This window comes from Lactuca serriola, chromosome 7, assembly GCF_051521515.1.
Source record: "Lactuca serriola cultivar US96UC23 chromosome 7, Lser_US96UC23_V15, whole genome shotgun sequence".
Classification (NCBI taxonomy): Eukaryota; Viridiplantae; Streptophyta; class Magnoliopsida; order Asterales; family Asteraceae; genus Lactuca; species Lactuca serriola.
In genome coordinates, this window is record NC_136414.1 from 181174801 (window position 1) to 181197837 (window position 23037).

Consider the following 23037-nt stretch of genomic DNA (forward strand, 5'->3'; position numbering starts at 1 on the left):
GTGGTTACGAACACAGACTTTAGTCAACTCGACTTTCCAGTCAATGAAATGATGTTCGTTATGCCACAATTCAAGGCTGAAATAAAATCAATGGAAACTGAAGAGGGAAAGAAGATGAATATAAGGTTTCATGCAGTATTGGTGAAGGCTCAAGAGGAAGTATGGTCTTCGGAGAAGATTAAGAAGGTGATATCTATAAAAAGGGATGTCATATTCGAAGGGAAGTTTGAAATTTTGAAGTACACTGTGGCAAGAGCAAGTGGAAAGTTACAAGAATTCACAGTGGCAGACTTTCCTTTGATGAATACATATGATCTAATCAACATTGCCTTGATGATCAAAGACAAATCATTTTCTTTTCTCCAAGACACAGAACCAGATGTTTTTAGTCTTGGGTGCAAGCACATTAAAATATTTTTGGAGAATTATTTTGAGTGCTTAGCTCAAACAAATGTCGAACTTGCTACTGTCAAAGGCTTCGACATAACTGCACCAATGGCACCCACAACGAAACAGAATGAGCTGAACAAGTATGAAGATGGTGAAATTTGTTTAAAGCCATTGGGGATTGTTTTTGCAGGAAAAGACAAAGCTGGAAGAGCTAAAAGGTTCTTATTTCAAACTTGCGAAGTGGAGAGATACACCAACTCACAATACACGAACTTAATTGTTTGTATGAACCACTACAAGACGAACTCGGAAGGAGATAAGAAAGAGATAAAGAAAGTTATCTCTTGGTACATGGAGATCCGAAGAGTGCTGATGTATGTCGTTCAATCACTGACGTCTTGAAGACTTCGACCTTGATTCCAAAGGGGGAGATTGTTAGGGCTTAAATGTTGTAATAGTCGAAGAGTCAGATTGTTACGAAGTATATTTTGTCTTCATAAGAAGGTGTCTTTGGATGTAATGTTATTTGTACTAAGGCATTATAAAGAGTAGTCTTAATGTCTAGTCCTTAGTATTGTTATGCTTTTATTCTCCTATAAATATGGGTCTATACTAAGTGATTGAGATGAGCTTTCACTCAGTCTTTACAGTTTATTCATTGTAATCTGTAAACTCAAAAGCATAATATGAGCTGAACAAATATTCTATTTACTCTCGTATTCATCTTTATTACTCTTCTTAAATTCATACTTGAATTTGATTCAAACTCGATTACAAATCTCATCAAGGGTTTGCATGTACACCATAGGATTGATGTTTTACTCATAACCCAAAAAACGCAGCCATATGTGGCCATGACATGGCGGTTGACTAAAGTCAACATTGACCATTGACTTTTGACTTGAGTTGAAGGGAGCATTCGATCCCCAATACACCGCTTAATACACCGCCTCATTTCATCCACCATCAACCAACGAAAGGATGATGACAAGGTTTCCAACCTTGATGTTTTTTTCCTATGGAGCATCATTACACCCGGCGTCTTTTGCAACATCCCTTGGTGTATTGCTTCATATCTTTCGGAGGGTGCGGTCAAGGATCGCAAGACTTCAAGAATAAATGGTGGGATGTTTGTCACCCGATTGGCTAACTCATTCGGGTTGATGAACCGCGGTGCATGGAACTTCATGACATTGATCCCGACACCTCCATTCAATCCCATTCTTTTCCGACGAGCACGGATAATTGAAGACTACGGTGGTGGTCATTATGCCATCCCAAATGATGATCCCGTTGTTGGTCCCGAAGCACCGGGAAGGAGGGTAAGATCAAGAAGAGAGCGGGATGTGGAGGACGAGCCGCCAGTGATTCCGGTCGAGAATGAAGACGTACCAATGGATTGGTACAATGTGGAGATGAGGCGAATGCAGGATCAAATGGCGAGGGGGCTGAACTTTTGCAACCAATCCCACATACGACTTTTTGACCACTTCAATATTCCACATATTGATGGTGGGAATTACCTATTCATTCCATCTTGGGATGAGAGGATTGGTGCGCGACAAAGCGGAGCCGGGGGAAGTGGAGCCGCCAATGATGATGAGGAGGATGAAGATTGATTTTGATGTTTTTGTGTTTTTAATCAAACAATTTTAATTTTGTTGTTTTGTTTTATTTTATTTGGTGTGTATTCTTTGAGATTTTATTATGTTTAATGGTTGTTTGCTTCAGTTATTTTTCAGGATTGAATTATGATTGCTTGCTTAGGATGGTTTAGAGATGTAAAGCATGGATGTTTTCGAGAGTGAGAGCGAGTCAAGGAAGCGGGTTTTTAACGTCAAAAGTGTCGAGTCCGGTCCTTAGGGGTATGAGCAATTGAGTCCAAATGTGAGGAAGGGTTAAAGAAGTTTTTAGAGGCTAAAACAGTTGCAAAATACCAAGTTTTTTTCGTTCAGTCTCATACTCGTCGAGTGCACTAAGAAGACTCGACGAGTCGCTTGTATTTCTACACATTTTGAGAAGGCGCACTGGTACTCGACGAGTCCACCATAAGACTCGACGAGTCGTTCACTTTTTATACTGACGGACTGTTGATTTGATGCTGCTACTTGTTCCACTTGCCCACTTATTCTTCCATATCCATTCTTGAAGATCTTATGCTGATTTCCGCATATTTGGAGCTACCCACACAAGGTTTTGATAACCAAGGCATGGATGAGATGTTACCATTGAAGTTGGAGCTTAAATGAGAGTGATCAACCTATCCACTGCTATCCCAGGGGAGTTTGTTCCAATTCCCTCTTTAGTTTATTTTTATGTTTTTATGCTTCATATGCAATGAGGGCATTGCATCACATAAGTGTGGGGCAGGGGGTTGGTTACATAATAGTCAATTTTAAAAAAAAAAATTGCATACCAAAAGTATTATTTAGGATTTAATTAGAAAATTTTGGTAAAAAATTAGGATTCCATGTTAGAGTTGTGTTGATAATTGCATGAAAACCCAAATGTTTAGTTGAGCCTATATACGTTCTAGTGCATTTGTGGCTTCCTTATTCCAGTGAAATCATGGGACAAAAACACGACCCTGCTCAGCCTGAGGGATGCAATATGTTTAGCAGCCTAAACCTGAAATGTATCCAGGAAAATTTTTATCATTAGCCAATAAAGGTTGAGATTGAGCGCCCCTGCTTAAGCATGTAGGAATTTGAGTGAAAAAAAAATAGTGAGTTACATGTTAAAAAAAAGAGAGAGAATTACAAGAAAAGTTATAAGAATTTTGGAGCAAATGAAGTGAAGATCAAAAGATCAAAATTCCAAGAAATCAAAAAAAAAAAAAAAGTTGAAGATGCCAAAAGTCAATACAAGTTGGTGAATTCAAAGATATCAAAGATCAAATTATCAAGAAAGTGAAGAATTCAAAGAATTCCATAGTGGTATCGAAAAGTTGTAATTTTCTAGAATATGTATGCTTGGGTTGCTCAATTAAAAATACCTTGAGGGTAAAGAGGTTTTCTGCGGATGGATTCGGAGGGTTGCATAAAATGAGCATAGTTCGGGGTGAGTGGGTGAATGTTTATGAGGATTGTGAGTATTTGGAATATGGGGGGTTCTTTAGGAAAAATTTTAGACACAAATGCATGCGTTGCGGTCTTGGCATAATGGCTGGGTTAGATTGGAGTTGTTATACATAATTCTAATGTGTTAAAATTCAGTTTTGCTTGAGGGCAAGCAAAAGACAAGTGTGGGGTATTTTGATATGTGCATATTTAGTGTGTATTTAGTATAGTTTTTTATTCATATATTAGCTAAATTATCGCATATTATGGACAAAAGGTACTTAAAAGTGTTAAATTATGTTTTTCAGTCCAAAGATGAAGCTCGGAAGCAAAAGGAAGCAAGAGAAGCGGTTAGGAGCTAGAGAGTGGAATGAAGAAGGAAAAACACTAAAAAAGGCACCTACTCGGCGAGTCAGATAGCTACTCGACGAGTCCGGTCGAGGAATCAGAAGGATAATGACTCGGGATCCCAGATAGTTATCGCAATACGGGGAATGTGAGAGGGACTCGACGAGTCACCACTTGACTCGACGAGTCGGACCGCTTATTTAAAGATAATTCCACAGATCGAGAGGGAGGAGTTCTGGGACGATTCAGAAGTATCTTGCTACGATTGAGAAGCCTGAAAAACCCTAGAAGACGACGAAGGAAGCTAGAATTCGATTCCGGAGAGTAATTGAGGCAAAATTTATCATACTTCTTAAATCTTTGTGTTTAGTTACTATGTTTGAACATTTAGATTCTATTTGTTTGCTGAATTTTATTTCAATGATGAGCTAAACCCTTTAAACTTCTATTTGGGGATACGAAATTGGTAGTATGGTTTGATTCTTGGTAGGATTAATTCTATGTTGGTTAATTTAGTTATTTTAGCTTGCTAAAGAACCTTGTGTGTGAATGATAATTGATTTTCTGTTAATAGGGAGATAATTAATTAGCATGAACATCTATTAGTTATCAATCTCATATGCTTAGTGAACACTTTTTGTCATATGTCTAGTGTAGTGAACATGAAACTAGGATTAATAAGAAAATCAAGTAAATTTATGTGCAAGCTTGCGAGATGACCATTAAACAAGAAGTTAATTAAAAGAGAGATTAATTAGCTATTGCAAGTCTAATTTAACCCGAATATTATATCTAGTAAATTTAATTGAAATAGACAACTGGCCATTGTTTAAATTGATTTATTTGCTAAGGATTAATGAAGTGAATACGGAACTAATCAATTGAATCGGTAACTAGCAAAAGAATTAATCCGTTGCACTTTTACCTTGAAATCAACCATATGATCAATTAAGTTGAACTAAATAGAAGTACTTTTCCGTTATTGAATCTAGTCAAAGTCTTTATTTTCTAGCTTAAATTAGCAATAATTAGTAAGTTTCTAGTCTTGTAAAACTAGAGAACAACCCCTGCTTTTTAATTAACTTAGATTAAATTAGTTTTTAGTTTAATTTGCCGTTCCCTGTGTTCGATACCCTGCTTATTTAGCTATACCACAATTGATAGGTTCACTGCCTTTTGTGTGTTATTTGATAATTAAAAGTAGGTTTAAAACTAGTGGGTTTTACACACATCAGTGACTATTTCATGTTTGTATGATTTGGTTGAAATAAACCTGAGGGATGGGCCCATTATTGTATGATCGGTTGAAATAAACCCGAGGGCTAGGCCCCAAGGTTGGTTCCGTGAGTATATGATGGGTTGAAAGAAACCCTAGGGATGGGCCCATGATTGTATATTAGGTTGGAATATACCCCAAGGTTGGGCCCAAATATATGTTTAGTATGTGGTACTTTGGGAAACTCACTAAACTTTTTGCTTACAACTTATGTTTATGCTTTTAGGTACTTCTGGTACCAAAGGGAAGGGCCCGACGTGACGGCACAACATCCCCCTCGTGTTTTCGCACTTATGATTACTTTTACTATGATGTTTTGGATAGTTTGTAACATGGTTGACTTTGAGACATATGATGTATGGAATTAATGTTTTTACAATGAATTTTTTTTCACTGTTTTTGGGTCGTTTCACGTTGGTATCAGAGCCTTGGTTTGAGGGATTCAGGCACACTTTCAGGTGTGTCCTAACTCAAATTGAGGAATTAATAATATTTTTAAGAGAAAAATGAAATTTTAAAAGATTTTTACAAAGTATAAAGCGGGTCGAAGCGTGCAATCACCCGAGCTCAAGTAAGTGGTTTCCAAAATACTCATACGCATGCGTTATGATTATTATGTCAGATATGTGAATTTCATGCTAGAGTAGGGCTAGGATACCTCCAGGAATCATATGATAGAATTGCCTGATTTGTGTGATGCGTTTTAGCCTAAGAGGATTGGATGTTATGTGCTACTTGGAATTGATATTGGCTCAGTTAATTGTTAAGTGTATGCTTTAAATGTTGTATACGATTAGGTTCATATAGCCCTAGAATGATCGATTTAGCCTCATTTCTTGTTTCTTGTTTGGTTGTGGATTTAGGGTAGAATCATTATTTGACAGAATATGTGATCCCATTTTTGTATACAACTTGCATGCATAAGGCAACCAACAGTCTTGGTTGAGGTTCTTAGTATTGCAGGATGGTTGTAACATCGCGAAATTCAGGTACAACTATTTAACCCTTCTCCTTTGTCTAGTTATCAAGAATGGCCCTTGAGTGGGAAAGTGTTGCAAATTAGTATATTGGGCGTACTGGAGAGTACGTTGCACATACTCATGCGCTTAAGTTGGACGCGGAAGGTAAAGATGATAAGGACCGGAAGGTCGAGAGGATATGGACCGGAAGGTCTGGAGGTTACGGACCGGAAGGTCTACCGAGATTTGGGACGGAAGTCCCCTGAGACACTCGGACCGGAGGGTCGCACAGAGTTATGGACTGGAAAGGCGTATGTGTTGTATGTGGTATTTTGGGGAACTCACTAAGCATTTATGCTTATAGTTGTTGTGTTGTGTGTTTCAGGTACTAGCGAGGACCGTGGGAAGGCGCCGGCATGATCCGTACACACTGAGAGGATTTATGTATTTGAGATCTTTTGAGATTCTGGGATTTGTTTTTTTATGATGACATTGGATACAATTGTTGGATATTGTTTTGGTGATTGAAAATATGATTTAAAAATGAAAAACTATTTTGAAAATTTTGTCGTTACAATGGTTGAGTTGAGAATTCCTAGGAGAGCCTAGGAAATGCCATAGTCAGATATTTATGATGTTTAGCATAGGGATGGTGGGTAAGGATTTAGTATGGTGGCTTAGAGGATTCGGGATGGTTCTTGAGGAAAATACAGATAGGTGTAGAAGATAGTATTAGGCCCATACTACTAAAAGCACAGGATCTGTACTCGAGGCAAGGATGGTCTTGGAAATTCTAAGGGGCATGTAGAGTGGAAGTCTCCTCGGTATTACATTGATCGTTTGTATGTTTTTATATTAGTTGAGTATGGTAACTATTCGAGGAGGAGCTTTTGGATCTGGTTATGGAACTGGTGTCGATCCAATAGATGATTGGTTACGCGAGTTTATCACATCAGAGATCACTCACAGTATCACAAAGGCTAACCCTGTGATTTTTGATACCATCAAGGAGCGGATTATGGAGCTTTTGGACGAGCGACACGGAGCCCATCATGTAGAGATCATTGTGGGATAGATAAGGGAACAAACTCCCTCGTTTTGGGAGTTCAAGGAATGTGGAGCTCCGAAGTTATTTGGGGCTAAGGACCCCATTTCCAGCCGCTGGTGGAGCGCTGAAATGGAGAATGCTCATCGAATGAGCTTCTAACCTAAGGGGGCGAAGGTTGGATTTTCCTCCTGCCTTTTGAGAGATTGATCCCGAGATGTAATCCATGTATAATACTTAAGTACGGTCTTGATTAAACTTCCTCCCTATAGAAAGGCTAGAAGGAGTAAGTGATTCTTCTATAAAGAATACATTAAATGGATAACTATACATATTTAAAGCAAGTCTTGTTGTAAAAGGATTTTGTCATACATTGACTATGATCCTTATCATACTCATGGCATTAACTATGATCAAACCTTTTCACAAGTAGATATGATTAGATCAACAAGGATATTATTTGCCATAATTACATATTCTTAATAGGAGATATAGAAAATAGATTTCAAGAAAAACCATTTTTATTAATATACATCTACTTGAAGATATCTATATAGATTAGCCTCGAGGTTTTTCTTAATCCTAGTTATCCTAATAAAATGTGTAAAGCTTAAGATCCACTTGTGGATATAAAACAAGAATCTCAAGATTGGAATCATCATTTTAATATATGAATACAAGGTGTATTTTTATATCAAAATGAAGATAACATTTGTGTTTACTAAGAACTAGTGGGAGCTATACTAATATTCCTAATTTTGTATGAATGAGAGATACTTAATCATGGAAAATTATATTATGACCATGCCAGGATTTTTTCACCTTGACTCCGAATGTGTTTCTAAGATGAAAGACTTAGGAATGACAAGATATATTATTGGAATGTAAAATCTATAGAGGTAGATAAACTATGGATGTTAAAACTTTTATATCTTTATACATATCTTGAAAAAATCAAGATATAAAATTTTGGAAGAATCTTGGCATTATCACATAGCACTAAGTTTGAGCTAGCCTGAAAGGACCTAGCTCATAGGTTTGAGCTAGATAAAATGATTTGTATTACATTTGCTTGACAAATAAAATTCTCATTTACACCATATTATGCATAAGACATGGTATGTGATCATATCATAAGATACCAATTGGATACATGGGTAAGTCACTGGATGACTGTAAGAACATTCTAAGAGTACTGAAGAAGAACTAAGAGAATTTATATGAGATAAGTTTAGTTGGAATAAGGTACAAGCAACCCATAATGACACACTATACTACAAAATAAGAGTACACTACTTTAGAAGTTGAAATCAAATATAATTAGATGAATGAGTTCATTGAAAAACTATGTTGATTTCTGTCATTCAAGGATCACATAGAAATCTTTGTGGCTTTGAGAGTATACTTAATTAGGCTAAGAGACTCTATTCCATGAAAGAAGACCAATCATGTTCTCCAAGATATTTCAGTGTACTTAGAGTAAAGTCAAATATGGAGATTATAATATTCGCATAATTCACACAAATTGAAATTGGTCAGAACCATTGATAAAGTCCTTGTTTTGAGCTAAGTATGAATGTTTATACTTCAACTTTAAGACTTTATTATTGTAGAATTTGGATTTTGATTTGGATTTAGTATTTGGATATTGGAACATTGTAACAACAACTATTATATATTATTTTGATATTTTGGGATATGATCATCACATTAATACTTGTTGTGTTTTATATTAACATGTTTAATCCATGGATAATCTTATTATTATAAAAGTTCATAGTCGGTTATAATTGTGGGAGCAATTATGGATTAAGACTAATATGAATTGGATTGGTTGACTCTCACCAGTTGAAAGTAGGCAAGTGGTTGTAACCAAGATTCATAGGTACTTGTCAAAGAATTGGTATTAAATTGACCTGCATCAATACCACCTCATGGATTGTTATCATGGGTGGTACTTGATTAAAAGGTACTATCTTTGTATCCTTAACACATGAGATACATAGTGGGACTTAAGTGTAGGGAGTGTTGTGCTTAGATATGGTCAAATGTTGATCTTAACCGGACAGTTATAAAAGCCATTTTCAGGTATGGTGCGAACCATGCAAGAAGCTTATGTAGTCAAGATGAGATTTGTTCCTCTTATGTGTTGAGAGTTAGACATCTAAGGCGCCTTAACAAAATTTGAACACTAAATGAGACTGATTGCGATATGTATCTCATGTTCAACAAGATGTATGTGACAAAGGGATAAATGATAACTTACTTAATACACCAATTATAGCTTTGAACTTCTGGTGAATCGGATGTTGATAGAATGGCACAAATTTGTATGTTGTTGGGGGCAGTGAAATATTGCTAGACGTTCACCACCGTCTATATCAATCTAATATGAGTCTTGTGTAAGTGGGAGATTGAAAGATCTTGTATGCTCAAGAGTTATATTAAAATGATATTGTTAATTAACATATGATACTAATAGGTCACATTAACAACAACTTGAAACAATTGATTATTTATTAGAAATTGAGTTTAATAAATATTCGATAAGCTCTTATAATTAATTGAAAATTATTTTTATCTTGGAAATAATAATTTTCATTAGCAAGTAACATAATATATCGTATGATATGATTTATTAAGTCATGTACAACATTTTGGACCATATGAACTTTTGTATTTTTCCAAAAGGTTAAAGTTTATAAGTTATAAAAGAATGAAAGGCTTTTTTTATAAAAAAATTTTCTTTCCCTTTTCTTATAAAAACATGAATAAAAGAGGGGACAAGAAAAAGCTAGTTGCAACATGTTTGTATTAATTTATTCATAAAGTCATGCTCTTGCTTTAGTAGACTTACATTGCTAGGAACATGGTGTCCTTAAACACCAAGATTCAATATCTAAAGACCTTGCTTTAGTTGATTAAAAGACTAGCATTTAGTTTTTGTTTGAACTAGTAAAAAAATGTACCATGCATCACTCTCCCTCTCTCTCTCTCTCTTGTTTATCTCTTGAAAAAAAAACTTGCTTCTTAATGCTCTCTTGAAGTTCTTATCTTGATATGAGCTTAAAGCTTAAGAGTTTAAGAGTTTTACAAGACTAGCATCTTAAATCAAGTTGGATTATTATTGGTGTATCAAATGTTTATTTATTCTTCTACAACCTCTAAGCCCTCCTGAGGATTAAAAGACTACAAAGGTTGTTATCTTCTTTTTTTTCTTTGTTTGTTATTTTTTTCAAACCATGCAAGAAGATCTTTGGTGGGTTATAAACTAGTTTTATGTTGATCAAAATATTCAAGTCTTCCATTGCTAAATCTCTTGTTTTTGAAACTTATTTTGAACAAAAAAACCCCAACAGAAGGAAGAGTGATCTTAGAATTAGGTTTACCCCCGAATCCAACTTCTTTAGGAAGAAGTCACACATATGATTAAAACTTTAAAAAAGAAAAAGAATGTATTAATCTAAGAACAAAATCAAAACAGGGAAAGAGAAAACACGCAATTTGTTATATTAGCCAACAAGTTTAGTTTCAATTCACATCCTCTTTCATCATCTTCGTTTAAGCACCAATCATATTTGGGAAATTAGGAAGTCGAAGGTGTATTAGTGAATATTCATGTAAAATGAATGCACTTAAAGAAGGTGTAATTATTCAAAACTCAAAAGACGATTAAAAAGACAAGAACATGTATAGAAGGGAGAAAAACAATTGAGGAATCCATAATCGTCAACCGAAATTAGTGTTCGACTCCTTGTTCAATGCAACCTCTTTGAGATGTACCACAACTTCATCACAACAGAAAGGAACAAAAAAAACGACAACATATCCGAGTTAGAATCTAATTGAGAAAATGGGGGTAGAGAGGTTGATTGGTAGGTAACACAAAATCAATGATGAACACACAAAGTCAAAGAAGCAATGAAAAGGAAAACATTTTGTAGACATTACCTTAGGGAAATTTGGAGATCCAAATTTAATATGTATAATACTTACCGATTAATTGACCTTTGATTTGATTAAATTAATACTTAGGGTTGTCTTTTTGTCGAAGGAGATGTTCGCTTCTACACCACTTTGTCGCCGACAGAAATTCGAGGGTTTGTTGAACGGATGCATTGGAGGGTAACAACGGTGATGGAATCTGATTAAAAACCTCCATGAATGAGAGCAAAACAGAATCTGACAGAGATTCGAGGATTATAATAGTTGGAGAAGGATTCTTCGGTGACGCAAAATTGTGGAGGAGATTGTCATCCCCAACAAAAATCAGGTAGAGAAAATAAAAGTTCACCATGTACCTAGTAAAAGAAACACACGAAGCACAACTGAAAAGCAAACACACATCTAGTTGAAAAATGAAGCCAAGGAAAACCAACTAAAATCGAGCCAAGCCAAGAATAACACGGTTGGATACCGACACTGTTCACAAGTTGCATGCCTGCATCCACATTTAATATGTATAATAATGTTATATATTGGAAAATTGAATAGTCTGGAATGTTGTCTTAGTTTATTGTTTATAGGCTCATGAAAAGTCGAATAAAGAGGCTGATACGAAGGCCTAACAAAAATCAAATTTGTGTCCTTGAAAAGTCCACTAATATTAGGCTAAATAACGAATTAGAGTGTCTATAACGTGGCTGTTATTATAGACTTCATTTGTATTTTTTTTGGAACCGGCGGATATTATTAAAACCACGGCCTAAAGGAAAAAAACTGGGCACAAAAGAAAAAACAAAACAAAACTTACAAAATGTCAAAAGGGGAACAACCCCAACATTCCCATCTACAGTCTCCAAAATTACCCCTATATTTCAACCAACTAAAAACCATAGAAATCACATTATTCGCCAACTTTGAAGAGTTCACTTGGGTTCTGTTAAACCAAACGTCGTTCCTTGCTTCCCATATACACCATAGAAACCCATTGCAGATAGCAAGAAATATTTTTCTCTTTTTTGGACAGTTCCCCCATGTGGCAGCAAAATTAACAAAATTTGAAATCGAAATGAGCCTTTGAATAGAAATGTCACACCAATTGAAAATCCAGCATAGGGAATCAAAAGCAATTGGACAATCCAAGAGAATATGATCCCCAGTGTCCACACCACTAAAGCACATTTGACAGGAAATAGAAGACGTGCTGATACCTCTCCTGGAAAGCGCCACTGCAGTAGGAATACGCCCCATACAAGCCCTCCAAACAAAATAATGCACTTGATAGGAACTAAGTGAAGCCAAACCATGGGGTTATTTATCGGGATAGTCAATTTACTGTCAATGAGGGCCCTAAGATCGCATACACGGAAAGAGCCATCGATAGGTAACCTTGATCTCCAAGTGTCAGGCCCATTGGATCTCACAACCATCATTGTAACATCCAAAATAGATTTCAATTCCAACAGCTCCTGAGAATTGTTGGGTTTTCGCTTCCAAGCCTATGAGAAAGCGTCATTCACGCATCTGTCACCTAAAAGGCAAGTTTTCCTCTTGTCTAACGCCTATAAAGAAGGGAATTTCACTACAAAAGTCTCGTTCTTTAGCCAATCATCTAGCCAAAACAAAATTTTCTTTCCGTACCCCACCTAAAATTCAAAAATATCTAAAACATCAATATCAATATTGCCAAGTGTTGAGAAGACATTGACGATACTACTCCAAGTACCCAAGAGAGATTTTTTAGCCCAAGAGTGAATAGACTTCCTTTCACATCTATGAATACTACCAATCACTTGCCTCCAAAGAGAGTCATTTTCCGTTTTAAACCTCCATATCCATTTTGTCAGGAGGGCCCAGTTAAGCATGGCCAAGGATCCAACTCCGAGCCCACCAGACGATTTTGGCCCAAACACCACCTTCCAAACGACCCAATTGATTTTTTGTTTTTCTTCATCCCCCCCCCCCCCCCCCATAAGAATTAAGAACCGTCTTCTCAGTTTCTCGAGGTTATCAATAATGGAAATTGGGGCTTTAAAAATGGAAAAATAAAAAAAGACAGAGACTGCCCAACACAGCTTTAACCAAAGTTAGGCGACCGCCAAAGGATAAAGTTTTAGCTTTCCATAAAGAAAGTTTATTTTGAACACGATCAATGACGGGTTGCCAACTCCTTTTTTGGGACATATTTGCTCCGACAGGGACTCCAAGATATTTAAAAGGAAGAGAGGCCGCCTCATAACCGAGAATTCTAGCGCAACTAGCAATTTCATTCTCCGAAACTCCAATGCCATAAACTTTGGATTTGTAAAAATTGACTTTAAGCCTCGCAGATGCATGAAAGCATCTTAAAATTCTTGCCAAGTTTATGAAGTTAGAGCTTGTCCAATCTCCAATAAACATGGCGTCATCGGCGTAAAACAAATGAGAAATCATAGGGCCTCTGTTAGGCATTTCAGCCCCATGAAATAAAGAATGGTCGCAAGCCGAACACATGGCGACATTTAATCCTTCCCATAACAATTATAAACAAGAAAGGAGATAGAGGATCCCCTTGCCAAACCCCTTTTGTAATTGGAAACTCTTTAGTGGCAGAGCCATTTAGGAGAATAGATGCCCGAGAAGATGAGAGAGCCTTTTATCCAAAATACCCATTTATCTCCAAATCCCATTTGTTTCATGATCGATTCCAAATATTTCCAATTAATAGAATCAAAAGCTTTGTCAAAACCGACTTTGAAAATGAATGTTTTCCTTTAGATTTTTTAGCCCAAGAACATAACTCATTTGCAATCATCGGCCCATCAAGAATGCTTCACCCTTCAATGAAAGCAATTTGAACTTCCCCAATCACTGATCCAATAACTCTCTTAATTCTTTCGGCAAGAGTTTTGGCAATAATTTTGTAGACACACCCAATTAAGCTTATGGGACGAAATTCATGAAGCGTGAGAGGATCTTTAACCTTTGGCAACAAGGAAATGAAAGAAGATTTGCTTCCCCTAGAGAAAAAACCATACTTTTCAAAATGCTTGACAAATTGCATAATATCTCCTTTCATGATCTCCCTATATTTAATAAATTTAAAGGTAAAACCATCAGACCCGGGGGCTTTATCATTACCGCAACTCCAAATTGCCTCTTTTATCTCCTTAACATCAAATGGGTTTTAGAGAAAACACTTGCCTGCATCCGAAAGTTTAAGAAATTTTTCATTAAGGAATAACGGTCTCTCATGACATTCTTCATGAAATTTTTTAGTGAAAAATTCTCATGCCTTCTTTTTTATCGCATCTACATCAGTGGTCCAAATACCATTTATCATGAGGCCATGAATATGGCATTTCCTATTTTTGATTTTTAAGTAGTTATGAAAAAACCAATAATTCTCATCTCCATCACACACCCACTTGATTTTCGCTTTTTGAATCAAGTCAAGTTTGGCAAATTTCTCCAAATCAAGAATACGTTGTTTGTTTAATCTTCTTTCCTCAATTTCAACATTTGTGAGCGGTTTATTCTCAGCAACTAGTTCAATGTTATTGACCAAATCTTTCAGCTCGCGAAGTTTTCTATTTTCTTTGTCAAACTCCACCCGCCTCCAATTCCTGATAGCCTCTTTGACAACTTTTAGCTTATTAGAAAAGTATCTATCGGGGGCACCAACACCAATGTAATCACTCCATGTCAATCTAATAATACCATCAAAATCATCACGAAGCAACCAAAAGTTGAATAATCTGAATGGACGAGGCCCAAAATTTGCAACCTTAGTCCTAAGAAGGATTGGGGAATGATCTGAATGTTCTCTTGGCAGTGCAACTATAGAAGCGGAAGTAAAGGCAGACATGAAGTTTGGACAGACTAAAAATCGGTCAAGTTTACTAAGTTTGCATCCAACATCGCTGAAATAAGTGAATTTTCTGCCCCCATGTTTAATTCAAGAAGCCCCGCATCTCTAACGAACTTATTAAAAGTTGCAGCAATACTTGAACAAAATTAAGAATTTATCCTCTCCTCAGGTCTTCTAACCACATTGAAGTCTCCAAAAATAACCAGCTATGGGCTCTCGAAGCCATTAAATTTAAGAGTTTTGACCATAATACTTTTTTTCACGAGGAGCCTGCAGAGCATATACGTTTACAAAGATAGTTTCTCCGGTGGTTCCTACCCAATGTCCAATTATAGCCAAAAAAAACTCCAGGATTTTATAAAGCCAGTAAATTGGAATACACTTATGTCCCAAAAAGTCATAAGTCCTCCTGATCTACTTACTGACCGCTTCCACAAATTCAAAACCACCATCCGAATTCCCTACCAATCAGCGATTTAGCGATTTCAACACGAACAGAAGATAGACACGATTCTTGAAAACCAACAACAAAAATTTCCAAAAGAATTATCATTGTTTTTCCAACAATAACAAATTGGACTTCTCATATTTACAAATTCCAAAGAACTTACCTTGTAGATTTTCAAATGTAACCTATATAATTCAATCCTCGAAATACAATCTTGAGCAAATTTCAAATTTCTGTTAAAAGCAGATCATTTCCCCTGTTTCATTTAACAATTACACTATCGTTTGATGACATTTTGTTCTTTTTATGGTAGGGCTTAAAGAAAAATCAAAACAAAAATCAGAAAATCATAATCACAAATATCCAATTAAAGTTATCCACATCATGCTTCATGCATCTGGGCCCAGTGAAGTAGATAGAATCAAAGAGGTTTGAAGTTCGCTTTTTTACTAATTCAAGAACACTCAAAGAGATGATAGTTGCAACAGGAATTGGAGCATTTCCCAGATCAGTTTCTCTTCTTCCTCTTCCCCATAACAATTTCGGATCCCCACATTCAATTTCAAACCCTAGAAACAGAATCCGTTTTCCAGAAAGAAAATCAAACAATTTCAATTTCAATTTCTCCCTGTTCATCCCTACCAACCCTCCTTTCTTCTCCATCAAGGCCGCTGCTTCTTCTTCTTCAGGTTGAATTACCCCAATTTCATACTTTGATCATTGTATCTTTCTTCTCCATAAGCTTCTTACTCTGTAAAATCATAGAATTTGCATCAGATTACGCTGAAGAGCCTGCTACGAATGTCAAATTTCCGACATTGTTGAATCTTCCTGGTTGCTCGAGCTCGCTTTCTTTGATTGGAACAGGTTCATGCCCTAATTCTGAGTTTTTGCAAATATTCAACTCTCACTCTCTCTTAAAGCTTAATCTCTCTAGGGTTTCGAGAAAAGGTTTTTGCGATAATCGGAGTTAAGGTGTACGCCGCAGGGCTATACATAAACCCTAAAATCATCGATAAGTTAGACGCATGGAAAGGACGAACATCAGCTCAGATCCAAGACGATTCGTCTCTATTCGACTTAATCTATCAAGGTAAATCACAGTTTTCTTACGTTAACCTTTGTGAAAATCGTAAAATACTCACAGGATCAAGGATTTCCATGAAATGAAGCTCCATTAGAGAAATCGCTACAGATCGTTCTTGTCAGAGACGTCGACGGAAAAACCTTCTGGGACGCCTTGAACGACGCCATTTCACCACGAATCAAATCACCAAACGCCATCGATGAAACCGCTCTCTCCGATTTCCGTGGTATCTTTCAAAATCGGCCATTGAAGAAAGGAACCTTCATCTTCTTAACATGGCTCGATTCCTCCAAAATTCTGGTTCGTTTCTACGTCTATTTGATGAAAAATCGCTAATTTTGATTATTATAATCGATCAACTTAAATAAAATGATGTCATGAACAGATTCATCTATCATATGAAGGGATTCCATCGACTTCAGAAGCTACAATCGAATCAGAAAACGTGACACGATCTCTTTTTGATGTGTTCTTCGGACGTGACCCCGTTTCTCCTTCCTTAAAAGCTTCAATTAGCAATGGCTTAGCTTCGATACTTATATAAACATGAAAAAAATTACATCTTTATGCTTTCCAAAAAAAGAGTTACGAATTTATGATTTATGAACATGTAATTTGATCGGTTTTAATCTTTTCTAGCATCTTTACAACTTCAGACATATTTGGTCTTTTAGAAGGCTCGGTTTCTAAACACATTAACGCTATATTAAATACATGGTTAATTTCATCCACATGATAACACTCTAATCTTTCATCAAGAACATATTCTTCTTTCTTGTCTTCAACAACTGTTTTAACCTGTCACAACATCATATTTTGCAATTAATACATCACTCAAAAATCAAACCCCTAGAAAAAAGGTCAAAGCTTTGACTTTAAAGACTTACCCACGTCACAAGGCGGGTCCCCTCCTCGATAAATGATTCATCCGTAGGTTTTCTCCCGGTTAAAAGCTCAAGTAAAACAACACCAAAACTATATACATCCCCTTTCGTTGTCGCTCTTCCCGTATCAAAATATTCTGAAAACAAACCATTTATATAGACCATTTATATAGACAGATAAGACTGTGTCTAGCCAATAATTGCGTACAAACCATTTATACAGACAGATAAGACTGTGTCTAGCCAATTATTCATTACAAACCATTTATACAGACATATAAGACTGTGTCTAGCAAATTATTGTGTATAAACCATTTATACAGACAAATAAGACTGTGTCTAACCAATTATTGCGTACAAACCATTTATACAGATAGATAAGACTGTGTCTAGCCAATGATTGTGTATGAAACCATATTAGGTATATGTTATATATAAAGACTGATGAGACCATGTCTGTCTAACCAATGATTATGATATATGATATGTAGAGATGTCTAACCAATGATTATGATATATGATATGTGGAGACAGATGAGACAGTGTCTAGCTGATGTATGAAACATGTGGAGACAGATGAGACTCATATCTAGTTGAGGTTTATGTGGAGAGAGATGAGACATTGTCTAGCTGAGGTTGAGGTATGGAATGCTGACAATGACAATAAAGTTTTTATTATGGAGTAGTGAGGTCATACCGGGGGCTAAGTAACCGAAAGTACCGGCTACTAAAGTGGACACGTGGGTCTTGTCTTGATCCATCAAAGTAGCTAACCCAAAATCAGAAACCCTAGCTTCCATGTTTTCATCCAACAAAATATTGCTTGATTTGATGTCTCTATGAATGATATGAGGGATACAATCATGATGAAGATATGATATTCCCCTTGCAGCACCTAATGCAATCTTGTATCTAGCATCCCAATCTAGAACAATCATCTTCTCCATTGTTCTTCCTGTAATAACGTTAACAGTTTGACTTTTAAAGTCAAAATTATCAAACTTAAAAAGTCAAAACTGTAGAAATTCATACCATGAAGAACGACGTCCAAGCTTCCATTAGGCATTAACTCGTAGACGAGGAGATTGAAATTGGGGGCGCTGTAATAACCATAAAGAGTAACGATATTACGATGCTTTATATCTCCCATTGCTTCCAATTCTCTCTCAAATCCTCGATCGTGTTCTGCTGTTTCTTTTCGTAGCTTTTTCACAGCAAAAGACGTTGAATCGTTAATTGTTAATTTGTAAACCATTCCGTAACCTCCGGATCCGATTCGATCCTTGTTGGTGAGTTTCATCGTCTTCTTCAGGAACACATTCGATTTTAGGGTTTTTATCTTGGGTGATCTGAACAGTACCAGCTTTCCACCTGTGAAATTAGGTCAAAATCGAAACAGAAAAAATCAACAGAAACACAGAAGAAAAACGTACCAGAAAAGGTGTCTTGGATGACGAACTGTTTTTTCTGCCATCGGCGATAGCAGAGGACAGCTATGGTGATCTTTGAGATGATGAAAGCTAATACACAGATGGTGATGTATAAACCCAGAAACCTAGTGTTAGTAGTCATGGCGTCTTGAAACTTGAAAGAATGGAAGATGAAGATGAAGATGAATATGAAGATTGAATTTGAAATTAGTAGTTTCGTACACCAACTGAATGAGTCATGAATGAGACTGAATGAGACTGTGAGATGATGTGTGAGGCAATTAAGCGACTAGCATGTCTTTAAAGGGTCGCTTTACATATCACTTTTCACATGCAGATTAAAATATTTGTAGACATCAATTTCTTTGACTTTTGTCAATTGTTGCAAATGGTATGTTGTAAAGGAGTGAGACCAGACAAATTAAACTACAGTTCACTGTTTTTAAATAATAAGCATGAAAGGTTCGTAGTATTGTCATATTATTATCATTTGTTATGTTGTATTATTGATATATAAACCTTTATATTTTATAAAGTTTTTCATACTATTTATAAACATCTTAAAGACTTATCAATAGACATGTAGTTATTAATTTATTTAACTTATCAGCTATAATAAATTTCATTAATACACAAAAAAGAAAGATCACTTTTATATTATTTTAAGTGGGTTTTCATAATGTATATCAGTATTGATTATTTATATAGTTAAAACAAAATTTTATATAAATTATTTGTTAAAACGTTATTTTGAACATATGATGTCTTTCTATAAAATTATTTCTTTTTCACTATGTATTTACCGGTAATAGTTTTGAGGTGTGCGGATGGTGCAGTCGCATAGAACCTTCAATTGTAAAAGATTTTTGATCAAAAATTTCTTTTAACAGTACATTACTAAAAATTTTGAAGACAAAAATAAGAATACATCGATTAGAGTATAGTTGCATGATTCTAATTTCATTGATGTTTAATTAACAATAAAAATCATGTTTATTAATTATATTATTAATACAAAATAGAATTTAAATATCAATATAAATACATTTACATATCCATTGCACTAATGTCTAAAGCTCAACTTAAATTTTAAAAATACTTTTGGGTTTTAGCTTTTAGGGGCAATTAAGTATAAGCCAAGAAAAAAGAATATTAGCATTACAAACATATGTTTTATGTTATTTTTGAGTTTTAGCAAAGAAAAAGAAAAGAATATGAAAGAAGGTAAAAAGAGAAAAGAAGAGAAAAGAAAGTGCAAGAAAATTGTATTGTGTTTTCGAATTAGAAAAAATTTAATATATATATATATATATATATATATATATATATATATATATATATATATATATATATATATATAGAGAGAGAGAGAGAGAGAGAGAGAGAGGTTCAACAAAAGAGAAGTTCAATAAAAAACCATTTTAAACCATAGAACCAAGGAACCATTGTTTTTTCAAAGTTTTAGATCTTATTATTTATCGAAAAAAATTCTAAAAATATAGAAACTCATAACTTTTTATCTTTCCATTGATATCAAATTTGATATTTTTTTTTGTTATTTATTTTATCTGTTTATAAATCATTAATTTTGTATAAATTCACTGTATGATTCTACACAAATTCATAGTGTGAATCTACATAGATTCACAGTGTGAATCTGAACATATCATTTTTTTTATTAAATTTGATATCAATAAATGGAGGATAAAAAGTTATGAATATTTATATTTTTAGGTTTTTTTTGATGAAAAATTACTATAAAAATTGAGAAAATATTAGTTTCTTGGTTCTAAGGTTTAAAATGGTTCATTATTGAACCCAACCTTTTATATATATATATATATATATATATATATATATATATATATATATATATATATATATATATATATATATATATATATATATATATATATATATATATATATATATATATATATATATATATATAACATTTTGTTTTTGTTTTCCAAAACCTTCAATGAAAGTTAGGGAAAGTTTTCCTTAGATTTCATTTCTTTATGCTTCCTTCTTTTCCGAAAACTTAAAAACACCAATTCTCCTTTCTTTCTTATTTCTATCAATTTCCTTTCACGATGACCATTCAACAACTCAATTTTGTAGCAAAAGTGATTTTGTAGGAATTTCACTGTGATATTTATGTTTATTTTGTGAAAAATGATTGCAAACCACATATCATTATAACTATATTTTTTTTTCTTATTGCAAAATTAACAACCTGATAACAAAAATAGAGAAATAAGAGTCTAGCTGTTAGGTGGTGCATCTTATAAATTTACCTATTTCTTTATTTTTCCTTTCAATATCATTTGCCAAAGTGTGTCATCCATTTCCCTAAAAAAGAATTATCTAAGCGTTTTATATTTATGAACTTGTAATTATTCAACATAGATATTGGTAAATAGTACATACATATTATATTAAACATATTTTAATTAATATTACGTAAAAAATCATAGCTCATATCAAATTCCAATAAGCCTTCATTATTTGCTATATAACAAATTCATAAGAAAAAACTTTGATCTTAATTTTTTTTTAAAAAGGTAACTTTCCTAACGAGGGTTTCGGGTCAGCTTTCACGTACAGACTAATTCTCGTTACAAACATAAGGCTATGCCTCATGTCCTGGTGTCACAGCAGACGAACCACCATAACCACACAGATGGAGTAAAGCCAGAATTTGAAGAGTGATAAATTGGATTTGATCTTAATTCATGAACGCTATTATTTAGAATTTAGATTTCAAGCAATTACCGAATTCTTTTATTTAAATATTTATAAATTTGTTGTCATTTAAAATAGTCAAAGAAAAAAAAAATCTTATCCACTACTATAGAAAAATAGAATAGTCAATATTTATGCGTATAATATTTTTCTGAACAAAAAGCATTTAAAATTAGATAAAGAAAAGAAAGAATAATAGTACAATGCCTTACTTTCTACCAAAAAAGGAAAGGGGATTGGAGGCATGTGAAAAGCTTCCAGAAAAGGAAGTGGGATTGGACGGACACATGTGAAAAGCTTATTGCTTACACACATACAACAGCTGTTGTTTTTGGTAGAAGTTGGGTGGAAATTTATATTTGCAGCAAGATTCATGGGCTTTTTTGTCAATTAAATATCCACTTAATTCCATCGATTCAATTAAAAATAATTGTTACTTTCAACCAATTGGATTAAATGGATCAGTTCAATCATTTTATTTAATTAAATAAACTAGATTAGAAGCTGCTGATTTGATATGAAATCGGTTAATCTATTTGAATTTACTTTTTTTTAATAAGTTATTTAATTTTGAAAACTATAAAAATGAAAGAACAAATACTAAAGTCATAAACTATAGAGTTAGATGATGAAGATAGATGATCAATATGAAAGTAAAACTAAAAAGTAAATTATAGAAATGGTTTTTGTGTTTTCCAAAATCCTATAGGTGTAGTCCACGAGATTGATTTGTTGCAGTTTTAGTCCCTATATTATATTCTTGTTACATCTTTAGTCCTCTAGGCTAACCACCGTTAAGATTGCATCTCACATTAAGGTATTTTGGTCATTTTATATCTCCTTGTTGATCTTTTTTTTTCCTTCTTCATCATTCATCATGTTACTCGTCTTTGATAACATAAAGGATCAATAACACACAAACACCAAAAATACACATAACCTAGAATGCACACAAAAGTAGCATAATTGACAATAAATTTAGTTCATACAAAAACACTAGGAACACACATAAATACCTACAACATTAGGAAAATGCAACAATTTTGGCAATACATGAACTAACTATATAAATACCAATTCCCAACTAGCAATAAATGAACTAAACATACCATGACCATTGGATAAAAGCATGCTAATTGGTAATCCATGAACTAAGAATATACATATTATAACCAAGACAATTGTTGTGAATTCATAAATTAAACGAACATATATCACCTAAAAACAAACGCATACAATACGCATCATTGTAAATGGTCACTCGTACCAATTGATGTAAATGTGTAAACTAGCAAACAAGAATCAATTGCCAACCGAGAAACCATGAACTAAGCCTATCATAACCATGGCAATTTGCAACACAATAGTGGGCATTACAATAACGATAACGACTTTATATAAAATTTCATTAACCAAAACATCAATTATGCATTTTCATTTAAAAGTTACATAACATAAGACATAGTAAACCCTTCAACCATTGTAAACTTAACCTACAGACCATTAACAAAGTACAATAAACAACCAAGTTAAAACAACAATATCAAACATAAGCAAGCTTCAAACCTCCT

At 34.4% G+C, this 23037-nt stretch overlaps 3 protein-coding genes across 4 annotated transcripts; 1 reads left to right on the forward strand and 2 right to left on the reverse strand.

Moving 5' to 3' along the window:
• Nucleotides 1–14287: 14287 nt before the first annotated feature.
• On the reverse strand, nt 14288–14866 carry LOC145064601 (uncharacterized). Its single transcript, XM_079012016.1, has one exon. It carries the CDS (start codon nt 14864–14866, stop codon nt 14288–14290), a length of 579 nt encoding a protein of 192 aa, XP_078868142.1.
• A 923-nt stretch (nt 14867–15789) lies between these two features.
• FAP3 (Chalcone-flavanone isomerase family protein) lies at nt 15790–17059 on the forward strand. 2 transcript variants are annotated; one of them, XM_079009241.1, is made up of 5 exons: nt 15790–16006; nt 16083–16184; nt 16255–16410; nt 16490–16704; nt 16790–17059. In XM_079009241.1, the coding sequence occupies exons 1-5, from the start codon at nt 15790–15792 to the stop codon at nt 16946–16948; spliced, it is 849 nt and encodes a 282-aa protein (XP_078865367.1). In that variant the 3' UTR covers nt 16949–17059. The 2 variants fall into 2 exon arrangements, with proteins under 2 accessions (XP_078865367.1, XP_078865368.1); XM_079009242.1 differs by having other exon boundaries at nt 16095–16184.
• Nucleotides 16997–19004, reverse strand: LOC145061697 (Protein kinase superfamily protein). Its single transcript, XM_079009240.1, has 5 exons — nt 18722–19004; nt 18321–18659; nt 17986–18243; nt 17292–17425; nt 16997–17202 (listed from the first exon to the last, which is right to left on the reverse strand). The coding sequence occupies exons 1-5, from the start codon at nt 18858–18860 to the stop codon at nt 17005–17007; spliced, it is 1068 nt and encodes a 355-aa protein (XP_078865366.1). The 5' UTR covers nt 18861–19004; the 3' UTR covers nt 16997–17004.
• Nucleotides 19005–23037: the final 4033 nt, after the last annotated feature.

Bases quoted from the DNA above. Each gene is read 5' to 3' on its own strand.
- LOC145064601 (XM_079012016.1), bottom strand. From the start codon at position 14,866: ATGTCTGCCTTTACTTCCGCTTCTATAGTTGCACTGCCAAGAGAACAT.
- FAP3 (XM_079009241.1), top strand. From the start codon at position 15,790: ATGATAGTTGCAACAGGAATTGGAGCATTTCCCAGATCAGTTTCTCTT. The intron at 16,185-16,254 runs GTTCATGCCCTA...TAATCTCTCTAG, and splicing joins GCTTTCTTTGATTGGAACAG to GGTTTCGAGAAAAGGTTTTT. The intron at 16,705-16,789 runs GTTCGTTTCTAC...TGTCATGAACAG, and splicing joins TCGATTCCTCCAAAATTCTG to ATTCATCTATCATATGAAGG.
- LOC145061697 (XM_079009240.1), bottom strand. From the start codon at position 18,860: ATGACTACTAACACTAGGTTTCTGGGTTTATACATCACCATCTGTGTA. The intron at 18,660-18,721 runs GTACGTTTTTCT...CTAATTTCACAG, and splicing joins CATCCAAGACACCTTTTCTG to GTGGAAAGCTGGTACTGTTC. The intron at 18,244-18,320 runs GTATGAATTTCT...ACGTTATTACAG, and splicing joins CTTGGACGTCGTTCTTCATG to GAAGAACAATGGAGAAGATG.